This window comes from Yarrowia lipolytica, chromosome 1E (genome assembly GCF_001761485.1).
Source record: "Yarrowia lipolytica chromosome 1E, complete sequence".
Taxonomy (NCBI): Eukaryota; Fungi; Ascomycota; class Dipodascomycetes; order Dipodascales; genus Yarrowia; species Yarrowia lipolytica.
The window spans coordinates 2,753,452-2,777,403 of NC_090774.1; the positions used below are offsets into that span (position 1 = coordinate 2,753,452).

The 23,952-nt window shown below is 50.2% G+C and overlaps 11 protein-coding genes and 1 non-coding gene across 12 annotated transcripts; 7 read left to right on the forward strand and 5 right to left on the reverse strand.

The window, feature by feature from the left end:
• Positions 1-759: 759 nt before the first annotated feature.
• Positions 760-1,341, reverse strand: YALI1_E27548g (uncharacterized protein; the record flags this gene model as incomplete). The annotated part of the gene is made up of 1 exon (XM_504307.3): positions 760-1,341. The coding sequence occupies one exon, from the start codon at positions 1,339-1,341 to the stop codon at positions 760-762; it is 582 nt and encodes a 193-aa protein (XP_504307.1).
• Positions 1,342-2,144: 803 nt separating this feature from the next.
• YALI1_E27556g (uncharacterized protein) lies at positions 2,145-5,204 on the forward strand (the record flags this gene model as incomplete). Its single annotated transcript, XM_068283093.1, has 1 exon — positions 2,145-5,204. The coding sequence occupies one exon, from the start codon at positions 2,145-2,147 to the stop codon at positions 5,202-5,204; it is 3,060 nt and encodes a 1,019-aa protein (XP_068139194.1).
• A 225-nt stretch (positions 5,205-5,429) lies between these two features.
• On the reverse strand, positions 5,430-6,587 carry YALI1_E27600g (uncharacterized protein; the record flags this gene model as incomplete). The annotated part of the gene is made up of 1 exon (XM_504309.3): positions 5,430-6,587. One exon carries the CDS (start codon positions 6,585-6,587, stop codon positions 5,430-5,432), a length of 1,158 nt encoding a protein of 385 aa, XP_504309.1.
• Positions 6,588-6,947: 360 nt separating this feature from the next.
• Positions 6,948-7,472, forward strand: YALI1_E27604g (uncharacterized protein; the record flags this gene model as incomplete). The annotated part of the gene is made up of 1 exon (XM_068283094.1): positions 6,948-7,472. The coding sequence occupies one exon, from the start codon at positions 6,948-6,950 to the stop codon at positions 7,470-7,472; it is 525 nt and encodes a 174-aa protein (XP_068139195.1).
• A 140-nt stretch (positions 7,473-7,612) lies between these two features.
• On the forward strand, positions 7,613-8,086 carry YALI1_E27610g (uncharacterized protein; the record flags this gene model as incomplete). Its single annotated transcript, XM_068283095.1, has 1 exon — positions 7,613-8,086. The coding sequence occupies one exon, from the start codon at positions 7,613-7,615 to the stop codon at positions 8,084-8,086; it is 474 nt and encodes a 157-aa protein (XP_068139196.1).
• A 397-nt stretch (positions 8,087-8,483) lies between these two features.
• Positions 8,484-8,904, reverse strand: YALI1_E27622g (uncharacterized protein; the record flags this gene model as incomplete). The annotated part of the gene is made up of 2 exons (XM_068283096.1): positions 8,484-8,770; positions 8,814-8,904. The coding sequence occupies 2 exons, from the start codon at positions 8,902-8,904 to the stop codon at positions 8,484-8,486; spliced, it is 378 nt and encodes a 125-aa protein (XP_068139197.1).
• Positions 8,905-9,115: 211 nt separating this feature from the next.
• On the forward strand, positions 9,116-10,648 carry YALI1_E27625g (uncharacterized protein; the record flags this gene model as incomplete). Its single annotated transcript, XM_504310.3, has 1 exon — positions 9,116-10,648. The coding sequence occupies one exon, from the start codon at positions 9,116-9,118 to the stop codon at positions 10,646-10,648; it is 1,533 nt and encodes a 510-aa protein (XP_504310.1).
• Positions 10,649-11,468: 820 nt separating this feature from the next.
• On the forward strand, positions 11,469-13,010 carry YALI1_E27649g (uncharacterized protein; the record flags this gene model as incomplete). The annotated part of the gene is made up of 1 exon (XM_504311.3): positions 11,469-13,010. The coding sequence occupies one exon, from the start codon at positions 11,469-11,471 to the stop codon at positions 13,008-13,010; it is 1,542 nt and encodes a 513-aa protein (XP_504311.1).
• A 404-nt stretch (positions 13,011-13,414) lies between these two features.
• YALI1_E27668r lies at positions 13,415-13,542 on the forward strand. The gene has a single exon (XR_002432139.3). It is a non-coding gene; the product is annotated as a 5S ribosomal RNA (ribosomal RNA).
• Positions 13,543-15,284: 1,742 nt separating this feature from the next.
• Positions 15,285-16,283, reverse strand: YALI1_E27697g (uncharacterized protein; the record flags this gene model as incomplete). The annotated part of the gene is made up of 1 exon (XM_066094398.2): positions 15,285-16,283. The coding sequence occupies one exon, from the start codon at positions 16,281-16,283 to the stop codon at positions 15,285-15,287; it is 999 nt and encodes a 332-aa protein (XP_065950470.2).
• Positions 16,284-18,791: 2,508 nt separating this feature from the next.
• YALI1_E27731g (uncharacterized protein) lies at positions 18,792-19,697 on the reverse strand (the record flags this gene model as incomplete). The annotated part of the gene is made up of 1 exon (XM_504313.2): positions 18,792-19,697. One exon carries the CDS (start codon positions 19,695-19,697, stop codon positions 18,792-18,794), a length of 906 nt encoding a protein of 301 aa, XP_504313.2.
• A 2,505-nt stretch (positions 19,698-22,202) lies between these two features.
• Positions 22,203-22,500, forward strand: YALI1_E27756g (uncharacterized protein; the record flags this gene model as incomplete). The annotated part of the gene is made up of 2 exons (XM_068283097.1): positions 22,203-22,228; positions 22,284-22,500. 2 exons carry the CDS (start codon positions 22,203-22,205, stop codon positions 22,498-22,500), a joined length of 243 nt encoding a protein of 80 aa, XP_068139198.1.
• Positions 22,501-23,952: the final 1,452 nt, after the last annotated feature.

The following is a 23,952-nucleotide window of genomic DNA, read 5'->3' on the forward strand; positions in this document are numbered from 1 at the left end:
TGGGATGTTCAATGTATTCTCCTCGTCTTTTGGAGCTAATCAATATAATGAATTACTCTCATTATTGCACTTTATCACGTTCTCAAGCGGTATTATTTGGACAAGGCAACTGAACATCTGTGGAACATTTCGATAAGACTTGATACCGAGATTAGGATCAATCGAAAGGTCAGAGTATCTATCTCCAATTGCTAGGAGTATATCCACTACTCAAAAGTGCCATAATCAACCAGTTATCATGCTTCATCTATCTTCTTAGAACCCCATAATGAGTATACAGAGAAGCAGGGGGAAAGTAGTGCAGAGGACGCGGAAAAAAACATGATGAACTGGAAATGAGACTTCTTCTTGTCGTTCTGAACAGTTTGGTGTACTCTTTGAGGTCCTACATCAACAATCTCTCACGTTTTACCTACATTCCCTTGGTGTGGAGTACACGGCATGTATGTACATTCTACGGGTATCTTACGATGCTCCAAACTTTTGAGAAGAGGGATCAAAAGGACTCGTTGAACATCTGGAACATTGGTATCAAATCCCAGAACAACTTGAACTGATTGTATACGTCATGAATACACATTAAGTACTGTAAAGTCGGGCCTACAACTCTCTGTAGGTGACTTATGTACCTACAAAATCCAAGACCCAGAAAAGGTGTCCACTCTCACCTTTGACATCTCCTCTAACCTTTGTCCACGGCTACCATATGATCATGCAATAAATAACAATATATCTGTAAGAACATGTGCTTACACTAGGTTAGAAAACATCGGGAAGACGCTCAATGACATATCCCTTGTTTCCCACGCCCATGAGCGGAATACCGGGCACCTTTCGGAGCCGTCGCTTGAGATCCTGATCGTTGGTGGCAACAATGTAGCACTTGTGCTGCAGCACTCGGTTCACCAGACAATCATCGGCATAGGTGCCCTTGTGGGTGCACGTGAGCCGTTTGATTCGGGGGTCTCGGGCCAGCTTGAGCGCAATTCTGTACTTGGGCCCCAGCTTCTCCAACTCCGCCATGACGCAGTCAGTGACAATGGGGTTGGCTTTGGCGTACAGACAGTCCATCATGGCTCTGTGAATGTCCAGCTTTTTCTGGATGCTGAAGTTTATGAAATTCGTATCAATAAGCACCTGGTAGGGCGGCTTGATGGCCTCGTTGTATTGGAAGAAGAGCGCCGACGACACTCGAGGCACCTCTCGAACCAGCTCCTCCTCCTTGTTCTTCTTTGCTGCCTGCGCTTCAATGTCCTCCTTGTTCTTCTTGAGTCGCGGGTCCGTGGCCTTGATCATCCGCTTGGTCGCGGCAAACTTTCGGGTCTTGGCGGCTTTTCCCATCCTGTAGAATCGACTTGTGGTTGTGTAGATGTTGCAAAGAGGTTGAAGAAGCCCACCATAGATCTTTATGCATGGAGGCAAAATATTTTTAGAGTTGGAGGTTAAACGAGAACCAATGTGGCGAGTGGAGAGCAGTTAAACCACAGCAAGTACCACGTAGATGGTAGAAATATTCGCAGCAGCGTACTGACGCGATTGTGGAGAAGCTTTAGAAACAATTTCGAGCGTAAAATTCGGTATAACTCCCAAAAGTGGTCCTACAGAGATGAACGTTGTATATAATTAACAAGGAGGTGACGGGTATTCTCTTGATACCAATTTTGATAGGTAAATACTCAACGTACATGTTTTAACGACTAATCCCGTTTTTCCCTACGTCGGATGTGGTGATGGAGTATTTTCAAATTAAGGTTTTTCAACTTGCGCGTTGGAGTCCGTAAGCGTCCTCATATTTCCTTGTGAGGGTATTATGATGGATTCGCGGCTTCTTTTTTTAGATCATGGGTGCTTTTTATATGTCTTCGCAGCAAAAATCTAGCCCATATCTTCAAAACTGGGTGAGCTAGACGGCATCTGGTTTTTCAACCAACGCCAACTAACTTAGTTGAAGATTTAGTTGAAGATTTAACAATCCCCCAGCGCACCAACCTAGAAGCAGAAAAAAAAAAAAAGTAGGGGAAAAAAAATGAAAAAACCACATCTGGACAACAATTTCTCGGTCTTAAACATATCCCATCATTAATAACTTTTCCCAGAAACCATTCAATCAATGGACTACATTCCCACCGACCCGCCCACAGGTTATGACCTCCTGCATGCACCCCGTGCGATATAATGTGCGTAAGGCCAATCTGGCGATATCAGACGCACGACAACCAACACAAAATGTCCATGTCGGCTGTGAGTATCGCGTGGAGAGCTGGGTCGACCGGTCAGGAGTGACGCAAACATCATCTATATATAAGAGCTCGGTTTCCGTCGTCTTGCGCTTTTTTCTTTTCTACTCGGTCACCAACTACTCATCTCCAACCAACGAACTGACACAGTGGCGCCAATTTTCCTTCTTTGACTTCACGCCAATAAGAGACCCGTATTCGGGCACGGATGAGGCTCTGTACTCGGATTCGCGGCTCACGGCGATTGCTCCGGGCGTGGATCTGGTCTTCTATGCGTCTGGAACCACCATCAAGGCCTTTGACAAGGATCTCCAAGTCCAACGACACTTTGAGGCCTACGACAAGGGCTGGACGGTTTCCCGGATCAAGTATCTGGATGGCACGGGGCTGCTACTGACCGTCGGCGAGCTGCTGGGCCAACCTACGACTCTCAAGTTGTGGAAACTGGGGCCCGACAATACGCAAAAAAGCCATGCGGTGGTGCCTGTCAGCAACGGCGGCAACACGCAGCCACTAACAGCCATGGCAATTTCAGCGGACTTTGGCACAATTGCGCTGGGGTTCGGCAACGGAGCGGTCATCATGGTCAGAGGAGACATGATTCGAGATCGCGGACACAAGCAGCGTCTGGTCTACGATAGCAGTGGGCCGGTCACGGGGCTGCACATGACCGAAAACGACTCGTTGGTCTACGTGACGACCGTCAGTCAAATCCTGACTGTTCCAACGTCAGGAAAGAATCCGGGACGGGCCGAAAAGGTGCTGGATTCGGCTGCAGGAGCAGACGTGGGCTGTTCGGTGCTTGAAAACGATGGCCGAGGAAGCGATCTCGTGGTGGCTCGAACTTCGGGATTGCAATACTACTCAATCCATGGCAAGGGCCCCAAGCTGGACTTTGATGTGGCCAAAAAACAGGTCTACAAGCACGGAGCGTATCTCGCCGTGGCCACGTTGGAGAACTCGGTAAACCGAATTCTGGTGGTCAACCCCGAGTACAAGTACATTGCGTTCAGCGGAGCACTTTCATCCGCTTCCAGAACAATGTTCACCCAATGGGGCCAGCTGCATGTGCTAGACACCTCTGGAATGCTCTACCGAATCGAGGAGAAGCGCATTTCGGACCAGATTGAGGTTCTGATGGCCCGAAACCTCTACTCCATGGCGGTGGACTTTGCCGTCAAGCACAATGTTCCCAAATCCGAGCTGCTCGCAATCCATCAGCGGTATGCACAGTACCTGTATGACAAGGGCGAGTATGCTGGCTCTATGGATGAGTATGTCGCGTGTCTGGGCCTCGACGATACTGCCACATCACGGGTGATTCTCAAGTTCTCCGACTCGCAACTCGTGGCTCAACTAACGCGATACCTGGAGGAAATCTATGACCGAGGACTTGCTTCTCCTCAACACACGGGTCTGCTGCTCAACACGTACGCCAAGCAGAAGGATACGGCTTCAATTGAGCGGTTCATCGAGACCACGGCCAACTCCAAGTCTTATGATCCCGAAATGGCCATTAGAATCTTCCGACAGAGCGGATACCACGCCCAGGCAGCCTACCTTGCTGCTCTTCATGGAGAACACTATCTTGCTGTCCAGATCAAGATTGAGCTGCAGGACTACAAGGGTGCTCTTCGGTATGCTGAGTCCTTGAGTCCCGAAGACGCAATTCGAGTTGCTATTGATTATGGAAAGACATTGTTGGACGTGTTCCCCAACGAGACTACAGCTCTTCTCATCAAGCTCTTCACGGGCCAGTATCGACCTAAGTCATACGACATTTCGTCCCATGATACTGCTGCCACGACTGCCGAGGAGGAGGAGGAAGGCATGAGCTCTCGACTCACCGCTCCTGTTCTACAGTCGTACCGGGCTTTTGTGTCGTACATGGGCGTCTCTGAGAAGGAGCAGGTGACTGTTTCGGACGACGACGACGAGTCTCGACCTCAGTACATTCCTCCTCGTCCCAATCTCATCTTCCCTGCCTTTGTTTCGCATCCCTACGAGTTCATCATCTTTCTGGAGGCGTATCTGGCCGAGTACGACCGTCTTGGCTCGGAAAAGGACAAGAAGGAAATTGTCTGCACCTTGTTTGAAATGTACTTGAACTTGTACGAGCAGCACAAGGACGAAGAGTGGGAAAACAAGGCTCGAGAGATCGGAGCCGAGTACCAGCATTACATTGACCCCAACACGATGCTTCTTCTTTCTCACCTGTCATCTTTCAAGGAGGGCTATGTCATGGCCAATACCTACAACAAGGAAGCCTCCAGTGGCTTCAAAACCGATCTGTTGCGATCGTGTATTGCAAGTGGGAAGACCGAGGATGTTGTCCAGGCTCTGCATACCTATGGGCCCACTGAGCCCGAGCTGTATCCCATTGCTCTCAACTATTTTGTTTCGTCTCAGCAAGTTTTGGACGAAACTAAGGACGAGTTTGTGGCTACTTTGGCAAAGATTCGGCAGGATCGGCTCATGTCTCCTCTGCAGGTCATTCAGGCCTTGTCCCATTCTTCTGTGGCGACTGTGGGACTCGTCAAGGACTACCTACTTGAGGTTATTGAGGGAGAGAAGACATCCATTAACAACAACAAGCTGCTGTCTGACTCGTACCAAAAGGAAACGGCTGCTAAGAAGTCTTCTGTCGACAAGCTCAGAGAAGAGATTTCCGTCATCCAGGCCACCTCCTGCAACACATGCAAGATGACTTTGGATCATCCCTCGGTGCACTTTCTGTGCAAGCACTCGTTCCATCAGCGGTGTCTCAATGCGGTGGACGGCGAGAATCCCGACTGTCCGGTGTGTGGCAACGATCTGGATGCGCTGAAGGCCATCAGACGGGCCCAGACTGATGTTGGAGAGCGAGGAGATTTGTTGACCGCTGCTCTCGACTCTGCTGAGAACAAGTTCAAGGTGGTGTCTGATTTCTACGGAAGGGGAGCTATGGAGAAGGTGAATTACGTGTGACGGTAGCGTAAGCTGATGTAATGATTTATGATAATGATATGATAATGATTTGGACATGTCCTCCATGGGACCAGAAAAGTCACTGTATAAATACAAGTACTTGTAGTTTTCGAACAGTACATCTACACTTGTCACTCACATCACTCTCTAATGTCTAATTCATATAATTTAATACGGAGCCCTGCAACAGGGTACCCCTTTAGTCGTCTGGCCGGAATTGCCGCCTTAAGCCATGACAGGATGGATCTGTCCAAGTCGATCACACACGCAGGGCGCTCGGACGTAGCAATCCAGGTTCCAGTACTGGACCTTGAGCTTGTTTGTGAGGTCCCGTCGGGTGTCGAGCACCTGCTTTTCCGAGCCTGCCGAGCATTGCACCCACTCGATTGTGTTCTGTTCCAGCTGCTGACACAGGGCCGACCGCTCGTTGAGAGCCTGTTCTCGGCCCGCGTGGTCCTGCAGCTTGTCGCCCTCGGAGTTGCGGGGCTCGGGGTACTCGTACTTGAAGGTGTCCTTGCCTCCGATATCGGCGGGGATTTGCTCAATGTCAATGTACTCCTGCAGGGCCTTGACGTTCTTGGTGAACTTGATTTTCTGGGCCACGTTGGGGTCGATCCAGCCCTTGATGATGTTCCACACGCCGGAGAAGACCCAGGGCGAGTTGTGGATGAGCACAAGGCCGAGTGACTCAGGGTAGTAGGCCTCGAAGCACTTGAGCACGTACTTGACGTATGCGTAGTCCATGTTGAAGAGCGAGAAGCCGGTCATGTCGAAGAGGAAGACAATGGTGTCGACCTTTTCGTCCAACATGAGCAACGTGCTTTCAAACAGGTGCAGGGTGAACTTTTCGATGCACTGGGGGCTCTGCTTGTCCTTGGAGTGCAGACGGGGCGTGATTCGCACCACGGGCCGTCCACACTTGTCTCGGCCGTGGATGTATGCCTTCTTGGATCGCAGCTGGGTCATGAACTCCACGTCGTTGGACTTGAGAGCTCCGATCTCGCCTCGGAACTGCAGCTCGTCCAATCCGGACTCCTTGAGTCGCCAGTGCAGAGTCCTTCCCAGCATCTCGACCGACTTGGCCACGTCGAACTGGCGGGCCCGCAGAAACCGCAGCAGCATGTTGTCAATGGTCATGGTGCGCGACAGGTTCCACAGAACCAGACGGATCTCCTTGGAGGTCATGTCGCCCAGCAGCTTGGGGACCAGCGGCTTGGGATCGAACGTGGGCGACGCGGCGGGCGCCTGGGGCTCCGCGATCTCCATGGCCGCCAGCAGAACCGACCACATTTGCTTGAGCCGTTCCTGCTGGTCGGGGGTCAGGGTGTCGAATCGGCCTTCGTTGGACTGTCTGGAGGAGGCGGTGGAGGATACTGATGGCATGGTGTGTGTTGTGTGTGATGTGGGTGGGTGAGATATCAGTTAGAAGAAGGAGTCCGGTCCTCAGCACATATTTATAACAACGATTTCCCCTTGTATCTCTCACTGTTAAGAGCAGCAGGGTTCTAAGATTAACCTAATGCGCTTGAGCTTGTGTGCAAAGGAGCGAGCACGAGCGAGCGCGAATGCGTTTTTTTGGGGCCACTTGGAAGGTCACGTGGCCTCGCTATACATATAGATCCTCTTTTCCCTCTCATTCCCTCTTATTCCCTCTTATTCCCTCTCATTCCCTCCCATTCCTTCCCATTTCCCTCTCATTCTGGCTACTTCAGCATCTCCGCTACTATCTCCGATTAACCTCTGATGCATACTTTTTTTCGTTTTTCTTTTGACTTGGTTCACCTCGGCCAACCCCTGCCAACTGCACTCCTCAACGTTACTGGAGAAGCGGAGGAAGTTAGTTGGAGGGCTTTTTCCGGCTTTCTGGCGACGCGTGGAGCGTGTTGGCGGCGATTTATCCGTTTTTCGCGGCGCGTGACCGCGTCGAGCATTTCTTTTGCCTCTTGGTCTCACCAGCAACCGCGCAGAACGAGCTTAGGTGGCACTTATGCCCAGTCTGGAGCAATAACAACACTTTGCGGGCCACTAGACGGTTCACGGTCGTGTGCGGGGTCAATACGAACAAGCACGCTATGTCTGGCACTGTGGATCGATCGAACATGTGAAGGAGACAGGGGTAGTTCGGTTCAATCGACGACGACTACGGACTCGAGACAAACGACTACGGTCCATACAAGTACGAGCTCGAGCACAAATACTCTGTCTACCATTCCTACAAGTAGAACCAGAAAGTACTCGCAACTTAGCTTCTACTTGCGCTACAGGTAGTTCCAAGTGACTATGTACGATACTCGTACTCATACCTACTGCTGTCTTGATAACGGTGTGCTTGAAGCACCCAGCGGCGAAATGAGACAGTCAATCAGTCGACGCCAACGCTCAAATTCGCCACCTGGAACAGCGGTATTATGTCACATACACATACACATAGACACCCCTTGAAGGATAGTTATGGCAAGGCAGTGCAACCTTCAAAAATGCGCTCTTTCCCAGGAAAAATAACTCCGAACCGACCGCAAAAACAAAACCAGACGGGCGCTGTCTTTGTGGCCGCTCGCTCCGACGGACGCTGTCTTTGTGGCCGATCCAACGGTCGCCCGGCTCGACTTTTTGTGGCACCCTACCTGTCCATGCCATGTCAACGTCTTCGGGACTGTGGACATGTGAAATCCCCGCAGTATTATTTGGAGGTGAGACAGCCAGGACCACATAAATCGAAACCTCAAGAGTCCAGACACCCTCACCATTCGCTTTCTCCTCAGAGCCACATAAACATTACAAGCCTTTCAACGGCTGGCGGGTGGTTAAATAGCCTGATTCGAACGCGTCGAACAGTATCTATAATTAATCCACGCTGGAAAATTCCCACATGTGCGTGCTGATACAATTTACCCTATTATGCACATGTATGCCATGTATGCACATGCATGCAGACGTGCATATTATCTACAGCTGCATATTTGGTGCTTGTCAATGTGGAGCTGTGTCATATTGCTGACCTCCCTACAACAGATATAACCTGTCTATAGCGGTCCGATACAAGTGCAATACTTAATCCTTTAGCGGCTGGGTTTTGCGTTTGTCTGCGGTGGTTATTTTTCCGGGGCCTCGGCCTCACCCCCTGCTTCCAAAACTATACTGGCTGTAAACCCAGGCACAGTGGTCACGCGTATCTCTCTACTTGCATTCCAACAAAAGTAAACACATTTCCACTGGAGGAAGAAGACGTGTTGCGTTGTTTTTGGAGCCGAAGGGAAGGTCAAGTGTCAGCGTCGTGTGTCAGCGTCGTGTGTCTTCGGGCGTTGTTGGTGTGAGCCGTCGATGTGAGTCGTTGATGTGAGTCGTTGGTGTGAGACGGTTATTTTCGTTCATGCGTGTTTTGGGGCCATAAGTTGATGGATGTCTTCTTTTTTGACATAGAATACACCCAATCAGACTAATTGCGTCAGCCCGAAGATACTCCACTTTTCCGGTTCTCGATACCTGCTCTTTTCGTCGAGATGGAGACCCCCATTTAATTATCCGATATAACTCTCCCCACCGGAATCGAACTGTCGGTAGCTTGTCTCCGTGGCTCCTGGTGGATGTGGCTTGAAGGCTGAGAGAAACTGGCGATGTTCGTCATCAACTCATAGAATAAGTACGATTGTGTAGAAGAAAAAAAACATGGCATGGTCAATTGTTCACGGCACGTGATCATATCACTCACTATTTCGCCAAAATGGTCCGAGCGCTCATCACCTTCAACGGACCACACCAATCACCAGCCTAGTGGCTTGATAACACAATCTTCCCCCCAAGGTGTGGCTTGAGCTCTGGGTGGGCGGTGACGGATGGAGGGATAATATAAATCCGCGCCCCCGACTTGGCCACCGCATCGCCACTTTCACTGCCACAGCTTCCAAACAGCAATGGAAATCGCGTCCTACATCCAGGGCTCTTCCGAGTCCCGAGCCCCCGCCAACTCGAGCTCCAAGCGACGAATCATTCTCAATGCCTTCATGCAAAACACCCCCAACCATCTTGCGCCGGGGCTGTGGCGTCATCCCGAGAGCTCAGCCTCAAAGATCAACACTCTGAGCTACTGGACCGACCTCATCCAAGAGCTGGAGGCCGCCAAGTTCCACGCCGTCTTTCTGGCCGATGTCGCCGGCGTCTATGACGTGTATCAGGGCAACATGGAGACAGCGGTTCGTTCGGCCTCCCAGTTCCCCGATAACGATCCTCTATATCTGGTTCCTGCCATGGCGGCTGTGACCAAGTCGATTGGTTTTGCAATCACCTCCTCCACCACCTATGACCACCCCTACGGCCTCGCCCGTCGATACTCTACCGTGGACCATCTCTCCGACGGCCGGCTGGGCTGGAATGTCGTCACTTCGTATCTCGAAAGCGGAGCACAGAACCACGGTCTAGACACCCAACTGCCCCACGATGAGCGGTACGCTGTGGCCGAAGAGTACATGGACGTGGTGTACAAGCTGTGGGAGGCCTCGTGGAGAGACGACGCGGTCAAGTTGGACAAGCAAACCAACACCTATACCGACCCCAACCTCGTCAAGTACATTGACCATAAGGGCAAGTATTTCCCATCAGTTCCCGGTCCTCATATTGTCGAGCCATCCAAGCAACGCACTCCGGTCATTTTTCAGGCCGGCATGTCTTCTGCCGGACGCAAGTTCGCCGCCAAACACGCCGAGGGCATTTTTATCACTGGCAACTCGCCGCAAGCAACCCGTAAGACCGCTGACGAGATGCGACGTCTGGCGGCCGAGTTCGGGCGGGCTCCCGAGTCGGTCAAGCTATTTGCTCTTGTTTTCATCTGCGTCGACGAGACCCAGGAGAAGGCCGAGGCCAAGTATGAGGAGCTCAAGCAATATGTGGATCTGGAGGGAGCCCTGGTGCTGTTTGGCGGCTGGTTTGGGCTTGACGTGTCTGTTTACGACGACGAGCAGGATCTGCGCCACGTCTCCGACAACAAGGTGCTTGCTGGAGCTGTTTCAGCCTGGGCAAACACCTCCCGAGTCGGGCCCGACGTGTTGTGGAACAAATGGAGGGTGGCTGAGGAGTTTGCGTTTGGAGGACGAGGAGACGTGATTGTTGGCGACCCTAAGACGGTGTGTGACCGGCTGGAGAGCTGGGTGGAAGACGGTGATGTGGATGGCTTCAATCTCGTGCACGCCATTGTACCGGGCACCTACAGAGACATTGCCAAGTGGGTGATTCCCGAGCTGCAGCGGCGAGACCGGTTCTGGGCCGACTACGACGTGCCTGGAGGGACGCTCCGGGAGAATCTCTTTGGACGGGCCAAGATCTTCCCCGACCACCCTGCCGGACAGTACAAGTGGGAAGAGGGGGAGTTTCCCTTGACCAAGAGTGACAAGAGTGAGAACGGCAATGGAGTCAATGGAGATGAGCCCGCTACTAAGAAACAAAAAATCTGAACAAGAGCCGGTTTTAGTACGATACAAGAGCCGGTACGTGGACATGCAGCTGCTTTTCGAACATGAAGGGAGCACGACCCCACGTATCAGTATTATGCAAGGGACCAGAAGTGGCCTCGGCAAAAGATTGGCCTCGGTCAACAAAAGGTCATCATATCCGTCTCCGCATCCGTCTGTACGTGAATTATGTTACTTGTATCTTTACTGTACTGGTTTGGAGCTACGTCGCCAACTAATGCCAACCAGTCCTGTGGTGTGTCTATAGGTATGTAATACAAGTACGAGTAAATGTATTGTACTGGTGCAGCACAGTAGATGACGGAGACGATGAATCGGTCACCACCCACAAACATTGCCTCCAAACACCGTTATATTGTCTTACTGTCGTGGCTGAGACAGACTCCTCGGGGCCTTGTAAGAGGGGGAATGTGTGAGACAGATGCCCACAAGTGACCATGCATTTTGTGGGGCAGGAGAAAAACCAATGTTTGTGGGGATAGAACCCATCAAATGAATCTAAATGAACTCTCCCAAAATGAACCACTCTCTTCCTCCAATCAAAGCCCTGCGAAATGTCCTCCGTCTGTTTCTCGGACCCTTAGCCGTACGACGCCATATTACGATAGCCCGCCACCTTAATGCGTTTAACTTGCATGCATGCGTCTGCATACAGCTGCATCTGTCATATATGCACCATTTCCCCACACAACTGAAGTTTATATATATATACTGTAAGGACTCCTGAAGTGGCACGAACACACCTGATCACAGCAACATTACAGTACACTACTCTGCTCGTATTTTACAATACTGGACGAAAATGATTATCATCGAAACGCTCATTGGAGCGGTCGTTTTTGTGGCCGTGTACGTGGCGTTTGTCAAGCTCGACTACTACCGACGAAAAGCCAAGTTTGAGACCTCAGACATGCCGGTCGCGTACAATGGCTTACTGGGCTGGAAGGGTCTCCGGCACATGTTGACCGTGTTCAACAACGACATTGGGCCGGTTGGGTGGCGGGAGGTGTTCGCCACGTACGGAAAGACCCTCAAGTACTACGCTTTCCCCTCCAACACCATTTTGACCTACGACCCCGATAACATCAAAGCCATGCTGGCGACCCAGTTCAAGGACTTTTCGCTGGGTCTTCGAAAGGAGGCCCTGGCTCCGTCGCTGGGCTACGGAATCTTCACTCTTGACGGGTCGTCGTGGTCGCATTCCCGCGCTCTTTTGCGGCCCCAGTTTTCGCGAGAGCAGATTTCTCGGCTCGAATCTGTCGAAACTCATGTGCAGGAAATGATGAGTTGCATTGACAGAAACCAGGGTGCCTATTTCGACATTCAGCGGCTCTTCTTCTCCCTGGCTATGGACACGGCGACAGATTTCCTCCTGGGGGAAGCTGTGGGCAATCTGCAAGAAATCCTGCATCCGGAAATGCCCCGAACAGGAACCACCTTCCAGGTGGCGTTTGACCGAGCACAGAGACTCGGGTCGCTGCGAATCATCTGTCAGGAAGCCTTTTGGGTCGTGGGAAGCCTGTTCTGGAGAAGAGACTTCAATAATACCAACCAGCATATCCACGACTATGTTGATCGGTACGTCGACAAGGCTCTTCTCGCTCGAAAAGAAAAGTCCGAAATCTATACCAATCCCGACAAGTACATCTTTTTGTATGAGCTGGCTCGAGAAACCACAAACAAGATCACTTTGCGGGACCAGGTGCTGAACATTCTGATTGCTGGACGAGATACTACGGCATCCACTTTGTCGTGGATCTTCATGGAGCTTGCCAAGAAGCCGGATATCTTCCACAAGCTGAGAGAAGCAATTTTGAACGACTTTGGCACTTCCTGTGAGTCCATCTCTTTCGAGAGTCTCAAGAAGTGCGATTATTTGCGCCAGGTGCTCAATGAAGGTCTCAGATTGCACCCTGTGGTTCCTGTCAATCTGCGGGTCGCGGTTAGAGACACCACTCTTCCTCGAGGAGGAGGTCCTCAAGGAGACAAGCCCATCTTTGTTGCCAAGGGTCAGAAGATCAACTACGCCATTTTCTGGACCCACAGAGACAAGGAGTACTGGGGAGAAGATGCTGAGGAGTTCCGGCCTGAAAGATGGGAAACCACATCCGGGGGAGCTCTAGGAAAGGGCTGGGAGTTTCTGCCGTTCAATGGAGGACCCCGGATCTGTCTTGGTCAGCAGTTTGCCCTCACAGAGATGGGATATGTCATCACTAGACTGCTTCAGGAGTATAGTGACATTAGTATCCAGCCGTCGGATGCTGCTGTCAAGGTCAGACATTCTCTGACCATGTGTAGCGCCCAGGGTATTAACATCTCGCTGACCAGAGCCAAGGAAGAGTGATATAGTTAACGCGACTGAGAAGATCATGTTGGGGATTCGTATGTATGTATAAATGACAGACCCGTAAATTTTACCGACAATGCCGAGTACCCGCTTATATAAATGGCAGGGACCAAAGTTCCGCTCGGAACTTTTCTAACCGGTGATCTGGTCCTTCGCTATTTGAGCATTAGTAAGCATAAACACAACGGGTGGTCCAATAACGGCTTGGTATATTCATTGATATTGATTTATTACCTCTTTGTCTATGGTGAGTGAGGCAAAATCTTTTTGGGTCTTTTTGGGCATTTTCGTTACTGTTTTGCTACCCTTTTTTTAATTCTCACGATTATATTTTTTATCGTAATGATTCCCTCACGTGACTTGACTGGCCTTAGTACTAGGTTCAACGGTTTTCTAATTATGGTTGCGGCCATATCCTGGTGAAAAATACGGGCTTCCCGGTCCGATCAGCCCATAGTTCAAGCCACCAGAGAGCCTTAGTTTAGTATTGTAGTGGGAAGACCATACGAGAATCCTGGGTGCTGCAATCTTTTTTAAAAAAAAAAATTCTTTGACGGGTGGCGAGGGGTATAGTTTTGCCACTATTGGCTTTCTCGGAAGTGTTTAATGAGCCTCAGAACGGTTGGGGGGGTTCGTGACTACCGAGGCGGGTTGTTCGATTACCTGTAGGTTCATTTCTCATGTTGCATTTCAATTTTTCATTTCTCATTTTATTATTTCACACTCGTTCAGCATCAAGAGCAATCACCGAGCTCATGCATATACGTATATGCACCGTTTATATGCATGCACATGCGCGGTCCTTTTAGGCCCGTTTGCTGCACGTCCACGTACCGGCGTGGCTTGGCATTTCGGCATGACACTGCAGTGATACATTCTTAACGACGGTGATTGGCGACTTGGCGTATAAGCGAGGTTGTCTAATGAGGGTCGAGAGTGGATATATGTCGGGGAAAACCACCGTTCCGGGGATTTTTCAGAGACACCAGTTGCGTGGACTTGTCGAGTTGGCTCATTTCCAATCTTTCCCCAAGTCTTATGAGTCATTAGTTGAACTCAAAAGAGCTGTTGAGAATACGGGGTGACGAGCGGGCGTAGATTGACGCGGTGAATACGTCTGCGGGCGGACATATATCGTTTGTTGGCGCCGTTGATTGTAGGCGCCGTTGATCGACGGCCGTTATTGCTGCCGGCTGCTGCGCCGGTTGCAGCGCGCATTTTGCGAAAAGAAAAAGACAGGACCGCGTCGGGGCTGTAGAAGACGGGTGAAAAACAGTGGAAAATGGGTGGAGAGAACGAAACGGGGACAAAGAGAGAATGAAAGAGTCGGTACGAGCAAACTAGACCACGTGGGCTTGACGGGGAGAAGGGAGGCTGAGATACAAACTACGATACTGAGGCTAGTTGAGACGATCTGAGACTAGCTTAGACCGAGTAAGGCTGAGACTAGGACCTCCACTACAAGTAGCACCATGGCTTTTTCAACTTTATCTTCATCTCCTCTCATGTCCTCTCATCTCGTCTCATCTCCATCTCATCTCCATCCATATACTGTACAATCAAGACTCTGTCGACAAGCCGACTACGCACTCGCCCACTCGCCCACTCCATGAAGGCGATTCGAGAACCAAAAACACAAAGTCGGCAACGCGAATAGCACACACTCGTACAAACACTCGTACAAACACTCGTATCGTATTTGAAGGGTCCCTCCTCGTATACCTTCCTTTGGAGCCGCGTACCGATACCCTAGATGAACTCCCTGGCAACATGATGCATAGGGTGGGCTCCAACACGACAAAGGTGGGCAGAAGAAAAGATACAAGCGAATTCTGGAAAGAATCACCATGCAAGGAGACAAGCGTTCACGCACGTACTCACACACTCACACACGCCTCGGCGTTATGGCTATCTCCGTGGGTGGGTGACGTGCAGAGACCAAGAGACCAAACGAGCAACCGACTGCAACAAGAGCCGCCGGTACGTGCTTGTGCTTAGCGATGCATCAAAGACCTCCTGTTCGTTTGTGTGCGTTTGTGTGCGCTTCGCAACTGCGCTTCGGAAGATGTTTCAACTAGTTTTTCCGAGCCGCGAGTTGTACGTACTTGTTGTCGTCTGTTTCTCATCTTTTCCTACCTGGTAGTCCATTCACCTTCCTTCTTACCACTCATCAACATAAATATATTGCAGTACATAGAGTTGGTATCGTCATGAACCAACTCGTAGGCTACAAGAGAAGAAGACAAGAGACCCTCTTTTGCTTGGGTCTCGTTACGGCCTCTTCCAGTACATGATCTCGTTGTAAATCAGTGTCTTGAGCTGCTCCACACTCAGCTCATCCTTATTCCGGTCAAAGTCGAAAAACTCGTCGGGAATGGGTTCGGCGGTAGGCTCATCGTCGGCATCATGGTACTGCTCCAGATACGGGTGCACCAGAGCCTCCTCCACGGTGATTCGCTTGGCCGGGTTGAACGTCAGCAGCTTCTCAAGCAGATCAATTGCCAGAGGATTCGCCTTGGGGAACAGCTGCGAAAACGGCAGCTTCTTCTTGAACGGCAGCGACCGGATGTACTCCCGTGCACGCCGCGACTTGACCGAGTAGTAGTCTTCCATGGTGGGTGTGCCCAGAACGTCCAGAATCATGGTCAGTTGCGAGTGGTAGTCTCTGCCAGGGAACAGAGGCCGGCCGCCCAGCATCTCTGCCAAAATGCACCCAATCGACCACATGTCAATGGCCTTTGTGTACTCCTTGAACGTGAGCATGATTTCGGGCGCTCTGTACCACCGGGTCGCCACGTACTCGGTCATGAAGCCAAAGTTGTCTTCGGTGGACGCTGCCGATCGGGCCAGGCCAAAGTCGCAAATCTTGAGGTCACACGACGCGTTTAGGAGCAGGTTGCTGGGCTTGAGGTCCCGATGCAACACGTTTGCCGAGTGCAGTGCCTTGATGGCTCGCAGCGTCTGGTACACAAAGTACTGGCAGTGGTCGTCGGACAGCTCCTGGGTTCGGATCACCCGATGCAGATCTGTGTCCATGAGCTCCTGAATGAGGTAGACCTCGTTAAAGGACTCGAAGGACGCGGGCTTTTGCACGTCCAGAATGCCAATGATGTTTTCGTGGCTGAAGTGGCGCAGCAGCTTGATCTCTCGTAGAGTCCGGAGACAGAACATGGACCGGCCAAACGGCGTGATCTTTTTGATTGCCACTTTCTGGCCGGAGGGCGTGTGCAACGCGGAACACACAATGCCATATGCGCCTTCTCCGACCATGTCCAGGATCTGGTAGTGGTCGGACACGTTGAACGCCAGGGTTCGGACCTCGGAGGGTTTTGGTTTGCTCACTGGGTTAGTAGGGATATTACTGAAGCTGGGGCAATGTCGTAAGACGGAGCAGCGTATCACTGGGCACCAGGTGACTGTAGGCTTGCTAGAGCGTCTAGGTAAGACTCGTCAGATGAGATACGCCACGAGTCTTTCTTTCGAGTCTTGTCTGCAGAGATGGGGCGCCGCATTGTGAGGCTTTGCGAGACTTCCCACCATGCCCCGCGGGCAAGATGCTCAGAACGTGGTTGAGTCATGGTCACTGTCAATCTGGCAATTTGGACGTCTCTGCGCAACCTGGACCGTCAACAGACTCCATGGGATGTCTGCTCTCATCTGTGTTTGCTCCAACCACGTCTCCTGTCATACTCACTTTTGCTATCTTTTGACTTGTTGAGTGTGTCGTATGTTTGGTCGAATCAATATTGTCGATTCGGATGTCTGCTGGGTTAGTACAAGTACACATTTTCACATATCACCGGTCGCTGGAGGTGGAGGTGGAATGCGCAGACCGAAGAAGTACACCACATTTTGGTGACCATCCATAACCACAATCCACGGCGTTCATCTTTAGCACCTGCGTCACCTCAGACCTTTCAGTATTCCACCTCAACACCTCATCCATGTCATCCTCGACTCCTCTTTTCTCATGTCTCTTCTCACGTCATCCCCCATCTCCGCCTCACCTTATCCCACGTCATCCCCTCAGCCCACAACTTCACTCGGGTCATACTCACTATGTCTGTTCACTGTCTGATCACTGTCTGATCACTGTCTGATCACTGTCTGATCACTGGCGTCTTGTCAATGTCTAATCACTGTCACAATCACTGCGTAACACGCTGACGTCGCTCTACCGGTGGTTTTGTGGTCGTTACAAACACCAGGTCGCCTTATATGTACTTGTCGTGTGGCAAGCTGTGCTGTGGAGATGCAGATGGTGTGGCCGAGGTGCGTCTGGACGAAAGCGGCGGGTGGTCACGTGAAGCTGAGGGGCGGGTCACGTGTTGGCGGAGTGTCACGCTACTGGAAAAACACGTTTTGAACCGGTCTCAAAGAGGTGCTGGTTGGTGCTGGTTGGGTGCTGCGTACGATACGCTACGTATGGGATTTGGTACGTATGCACTTTCACTGGTACGTTGGCGTCGCGCGGGGTTGAGAGAGACACACGGGATTGAGAGAGAATCGGCAAATCGACGTCGACAGATGCAACAATGGCCGGCGCTGGTTTCAAAAGACTCGCAAAAAAGGTGCTGACGGCGGATTTGGAACTGACAAAAGCTGGGTCCAAAAAAAAGTCGAGTCCAAAATATGAGCCCCAACTCTCCTACCCACATTTTAAAAAAAAAATAAACTTTTGCCCGGACAGTCTCCCAAAAGGTTATTTTGGGATGTGTGTGGGTTAGGGTTATAGCCGTTCAGATACGCGACTCGAGGAGATATTATCCAGTTGTTTTCTTGGCCAGTCGCAGACGACAAGACGCCTGTCAGGAGAGCGTGGATAGCGTGGGTTGGACGTGGGCGTCACGTGAACAGCAACAGACAGCCCGAGTGTCTCTCTCTCCCCTTTTTCGCATTCCACACAACCACATTGACATCACATTTCACAAACACAAGCCTGCATATTCTGAAACACCCCCTGAATGGATTCATTCAGTAGACCCTCGATTCGATTTGAAACGCGAGGTGGTTCTAGAGGCGGTGGTGAGGTCACGTGAGAGAGTGAGACAGGGTCACGTGAGTGAGAGGGTGAGTGAGTGAGAGGGTGAGTGAGTGAGTGAGTGAGTGAGTGGGTGAGTGAGTGCGAGAATGAGAACGACGAGGACATGTGAGTGGGACCCAGGGCTGGAAAAAAGGTGCGCAAGATATTCTGACCTCCGGTACTCACGCTTGCGCTTCACTCATATCGCTGATGACAGTTGACGCTCCTAATCCTGACCTGATGCTGACCTAATCACTCATCAGACTGGATCTGGATTACTCATTGGTGTATACCAATCATTCATGTTTAGACAGAATGTGTGACTTGGTACTGATTTGTCTGGTCAGAAGCAACACGTTTTCACTATGGTACGACCACTACGAACATCTTCAGGATACTTCAGGTGGAGCTACCAGTTGGAGACCCCGGCGTTTCACAATGGGCTGATCCAAACACCAATCTGCCGCTATCTCCAGACTCACATTAGTCACCAATTACTGCTGACAAAGTTCACTAGACTCACCATCGTCTCCTCAATCTGAGTTGAAGCTACTTGTAGTGATTCAGAGACAGCAGAATCAGCTGATGTTGACCTGGAGCAGCAGCAGTAGGTAAGTGGAATCTGGTCTTTACAGCACCTACGTGATACTCTCAACCTTAGTTCATAAGTAAATGCAAATAAATAATCTATAGAATGCAAAGATGGCCAGAGTCGCTGGGAAGTACGGGTCCTTTGGAGACGGTGGTATTTCCGTCTACATGAGACCCTCGAGCGACCAGTTGAGCGGCTCGAAAAACTCGCCCTCGTCAGACGCACTGGTCTCGCTAATGCTCTCAATGGAGTCACTATCGGAATGCAAAAGTTGGTAGTGAAGAGGCAGCGCGGACTGCGACAGCGAGTCGATGAGATTCGACAGGTTCACGTGGTCGTCGTGGGCGTACAGCGTGGGGTGCTGTTGCAACAGAGGGAACTTGGACGGCGCCGAAGCCACATGCTCGGCCATGGGCATCATCTCCATGTGGTGCATGTTGTTCTGGATGGGCTCCATGAGGGGGGTAAGGGGAGTGAGGGGGGGCTCTTGGGCCATGTTCTGATGATGCTGCTCCTGGTGCTGGTGCTGGTGCTGCTGATGCTGGTTCTGGTGCTGGTTCTGGTGCTGGTTCTGGTGCTGGTTCTGGTGCTGGTGCTGCTGGTGCTGCTGGTGCTGGTGCTGTTCCTGGAGAGGATCCTGCTCGAAAAAATAGTAAGGGAACTGGGGCTCGTCGAAAAAGTCGGGCTGGGCGGTGTACTCGACGGACTGTTGCTGCGGCTGCGGCTGCCCGACGATGGGCTCCACGACAGGCTCCACGACAGAAACGTTGTCCACATGCTCAACGACAGAGACGTTGTCCACAACACACTCAACGTCAGCCTTGGCCAGGTCGTCGGCCTTGGAGTCCTCCTGCTTCTGGGCGCACTTGATCACGTGGCGCTTTCGAATGTCGGCCCGCGTGAAGTTCATGGTGCAGTGGGGGCAGTTGTAGGGCCGCTCGCCGGTGTGGAGCAGCATGTGGCGTCGGGCGTGCTTGGACTTGCAATACGTCTTGGGGCACCAGATGCAGCGGAACTTGCCATCCGCGGTGGGGATTCCCACGAGCTTGGATTTCGACTTGAGGGGCATGTTTGTGTCCTGGGGAGTTTGTGTTTGTGTCTTGGGGGTGTTTGTGTCTTGGGGTGTTTGTGTCTTGGGGGTGTTTGTGTTTGTGTTTGTGACTGGGAGGAGTTTGTGTCTGCTCAGTTCGGTCTGCTCAGCTCTGTCTTCTCAGCTCTGTCTGCTGTTCTGATTGCGACTATATTGTGATGGGGATCTCGCCATGGGGACGCCAGGAATATATACATCGTCGATTCGAGGATGGCCTGGGACAAGGTTGTCGAGATGCAGACCAGCGGTACAACGATTGGTGAATGGGGCCTTTGTCTGCAAAGTCTAAGTGTGGCGAAATGAGCAATTTGGACAAAGTCCAGGGAGACAAGGAGAGAGACAAAGAGACATCAAATGAAACGAGACAAAGACGAAACAAAGAAAACGAAACGAAAAATAAAGAAAAACAGAATAGAGAACAAAGAAAATTAAATGAAAAATTACCGACACAGACAAAGGCAAAAACAAAAAAGCGTATACATCGTGTCACCAAACAATGGGCACTGTTCTCCCCTTGCCACAAGGAATCTCAAACATACACACCGACAGGCCTGGCGACAGGAACAATACATTTGTGTCCATTTGTACGAGTACGATGACACTCCTGACGTGCTTTACATTCGGTTTCATTTCGCAGGTCGTGTTTTTAGCGGGAAATTGGGTCCAGAAATAGGTGTAAAACCACGTCAAAAGGAGAAGAGAGATAGGACAAAAATGGAGAGAAAAAGACTGACGAGATGGCCACCACTCACCTGGTACATGGTCGATTTCCAGGGCATCTTGCCCCGACTATTTTTATCTCGTGTATTCCTGCCGCAGTTGCCAGGTGAGACACGTAATCGGGGACCAGGTTGAACTTGGTTGGGGCTCTAGCTTTTGGTCGTTCGGCTAAAGTTGCACTGCCTTTATGTGTGTATTGGTGCGTGTTAGCTGCACGCTCTTGCACCCTTGCTTTGCATAGAATATGCATCTATGCTACATGTATGTTTGCAGGACGTCGGTCATTTGGGACTCTGTCGGGGTTTCGGGGTTTGATTGTTGATCTGGCGACCAGCAGAGTGGTTGCTATTGGAGGGGCGAGGGTCGGTGGGGAACTCGTTTTTTTATTCGTTTGTTCTGGAAAGTTTTTATTGCATTTTATTGCATTTTATTGCATTTTATTGTATTCATTTGATCTGTTTTATCTGATTATTCGAGTTGACCGAATTAACCGAATTGATGATATATATAATTGATTTTAAATGAATGTATAAAACACGCGAGAGTCGCCGTAGAGCTCCTTAAACCCGATAAGCGCCCTGTAGACAGTTCAGCAACCGCCAGCAACCATCTGACAGTCTCTTCTCGCGACTCTGCTGAGCCCGGTGTGCACGTACTGTCATGTCAGACGTCAGAAATCAAAGATCGTCGAATATTCTACATGTTAAAACCACCTGATCCAAATCTAGACCTTTCGACGCCCTCTCAACCGACGGGATTTGACTTGATCAATCCGACGGCCTGTAGCGTAGTATGTAGACTATACACCATCCAAAGACGGTGCCAAAGACCGCCAAAGTACACCGGTGAGCTGACACTAGGAGAAGACAAACTAAAGGTCTCGTGAGCACAAATGGAGCTATGAATCTTGTTAACAATGGGCTAGACCGGTCTTTGGACAGATGGGGTAGAAGGTAGAACGGGGCAGTATTGGCGACATGCGAAATTGGCAACATTGGCAAAATATTGGGGTAGAATGGGGACTTCAGGGTCTTCAGGGATGTAGTAAAAGATGGATTATCAACTTTGTATGTCTTCAGCACACTCAGATGTCGTTTTGGAGTCGTCGTTGTACTCTTACAAATAGACAAAACTTGTAAACAACAATGATAGCTGGACTTTTCCACGTACTTTGGCCCGGTCCAGGCGATATTGTGGACGTTTAGCTGGTGGAATCCATCGTCGAACACTTTTTTGGGCTTTTTGGGCTTTTTGGGCTTTTTGGGCTTTTTGGGCTCTTTTTTGGCATTTTTTGGTGTTTTTCTTTTTGGTTTGGTTTTTTTTTTTTTTACTTTTTTATTTTGGTGAAACTCGTATCTACACAGCCATACGCTAAGGTGATGCAACGTGTCTGCTAGTTACTCGAATGACGCTAGAGATAGATGATGCGGTGTATTGGTGATTTACTCGACTTTGGAGTTTCCGTAGATATTTTTGGCAGTCAACTGGGGAAGCGGGGTATCTCTTGAGGCAAGTTAGTTGGTACTTACTTATCACTTACTTATAACTTACTGATCACTTACTTATCACTTACTTAGTACTTACTCAACACTTACTGACTCACTCAGGGCGTTGTAACTCCCGACATACAAACATACAAACACCAACTCCTCGTATCGCCTGCGCCCTTCCAGCCGGTTTCAGGGCCCTCGAACTCCGACGGATTGGGTTTGCCAAGTTGCGCGCTAGCGGTCGGCGAACAACCGAGCAATCTGGGGCGGGAGAATGACACAGGAGAAGGAGAGACTTTCGTCAGGATAGATCCGGTGATTTCTTGTCGGTCGTCGTCTTTTCCGTCCCCAAAAGTTGCCTGTTCGAAAAGTCACCTACAAGTACATACTCGAGTCCTACTCAGACTCAGACCCCCACAATCAGATTATTAATCACTTTTGAACCACAGTCACCTCGACTGCTTAAACCCGTCGTTGCTTGCGCCTCTCTCTTCCATCATGGTCCAGAACCAGGCCTAAATCGACGAAAATCGACGAAAAGACGACGAAAAAGCCTCCTAAAAGCGACTTAAAAGCCACCCAAAAAGCCTCGCAAAATCCAATCTTAGACTCCATGGGGCTAATAATAGTGTCGCAGATTCAGGTGGAGGTGGAGTGGCGACGTCGTCACATCTATAATACCGAAATATGACTATTAGCAACATCTACCAAAATCTTCCATCTCAACATCACATGCACAACATTTTTCATGACTCCTCCGGTAGCAACTTGACTTTGCGAAATTGTTGAGTTCAGGAGACTTGACAACAAAAGCTTATGTCACTGCATTGCATATGTATAGTCTAATTTTGGCTTTGTTAAAACCTAATTTGAAAATGTTGCGTGACGGACAAATCTCCAACATGGGACACGTCAACACATTTGAGGACAAAACAGACACAAAAAATAGACACAAGAACACCCGAAAATTGAAGCCAACACAAAAACAAGTGGCAAAAAGAGACAACGCGGCCCTCTCCAACGGTTCAGGAACCCTCCGAGAGGGCGCACGCCAAGACTTGGCACGGTTTTACAAAGACAGCCCAAAGTTCCTTGTTCCCTAAACCGTCAAGCCCCAGTCGGGCCGCAGCATGCATGAAGCACGCCTGATTTATGCAAGCTCAAGGTTTGTCCTGTGTGATTGGGTCTCTTGGCGGGCAGCGCTCGGGTCGTTCATCCGACGGCTTGGCGGTCTTGGCACTGGTCTTGGCATGCGTCCTATCCGCGACAAGCGCCGAGCTTATTGCGCAGGGTCGGCTGGGATGTGTACGCGCGACTTGAGGAGAAAGTGAAACTAAAAGAGAAAAAATGGAAAAAATGAGAAAAAATGAGAGAAAAAAAAAGAAGAAAAAAAAAACTGACAGAACCGCGTTTGAACACTGCCCGATCGACTGTGACTGACTGGGATTGACTCCTACGTGTATACCCCTCTGCCCCACATTTATTTATAAATGGTTCGATGCGGATATTCCTCGTTTCATTTGCAATTTAAATATATAATATATATACACAAATAAACACAAAATACAACCAAAAAAATCAACCAACCCCTGCCTCGATCGGGGGGTTGGGCGGTGCCAAGAAGTGTCTACTTGTAGATGCAATGTAGCTGACATTAGTACCCCGCATACAGCCTCATAACGCTCGGATACGTGTATACGTGTACATGTATGTACAAGTACCACCGACAAAAAGAGGAAACCCCGTATATAATTGGTATAGTGTTTCAACTGAGGGGGAGAAGTTTATATTTGAGTGAGGAGGGGAGTTTGGGGGAGGTGGTTGGTAAGGCTTTCAGGAAGAGTTTTGGTCATGTGATTGGTATTTTTGGACTTGTATCTGTTGGGGCTATCGTTTGGTGTTTTCCGTTTTTCGATAGCTCTTTTTTGGGGTGATTTTGGGGTCCCTTTTCCATCCTCCAATCAGCGTCCAGTCGCAACTATAGGTAGAAAGTTTGGGTGAGGGTTGTGAGAGTTGTGAGAGTT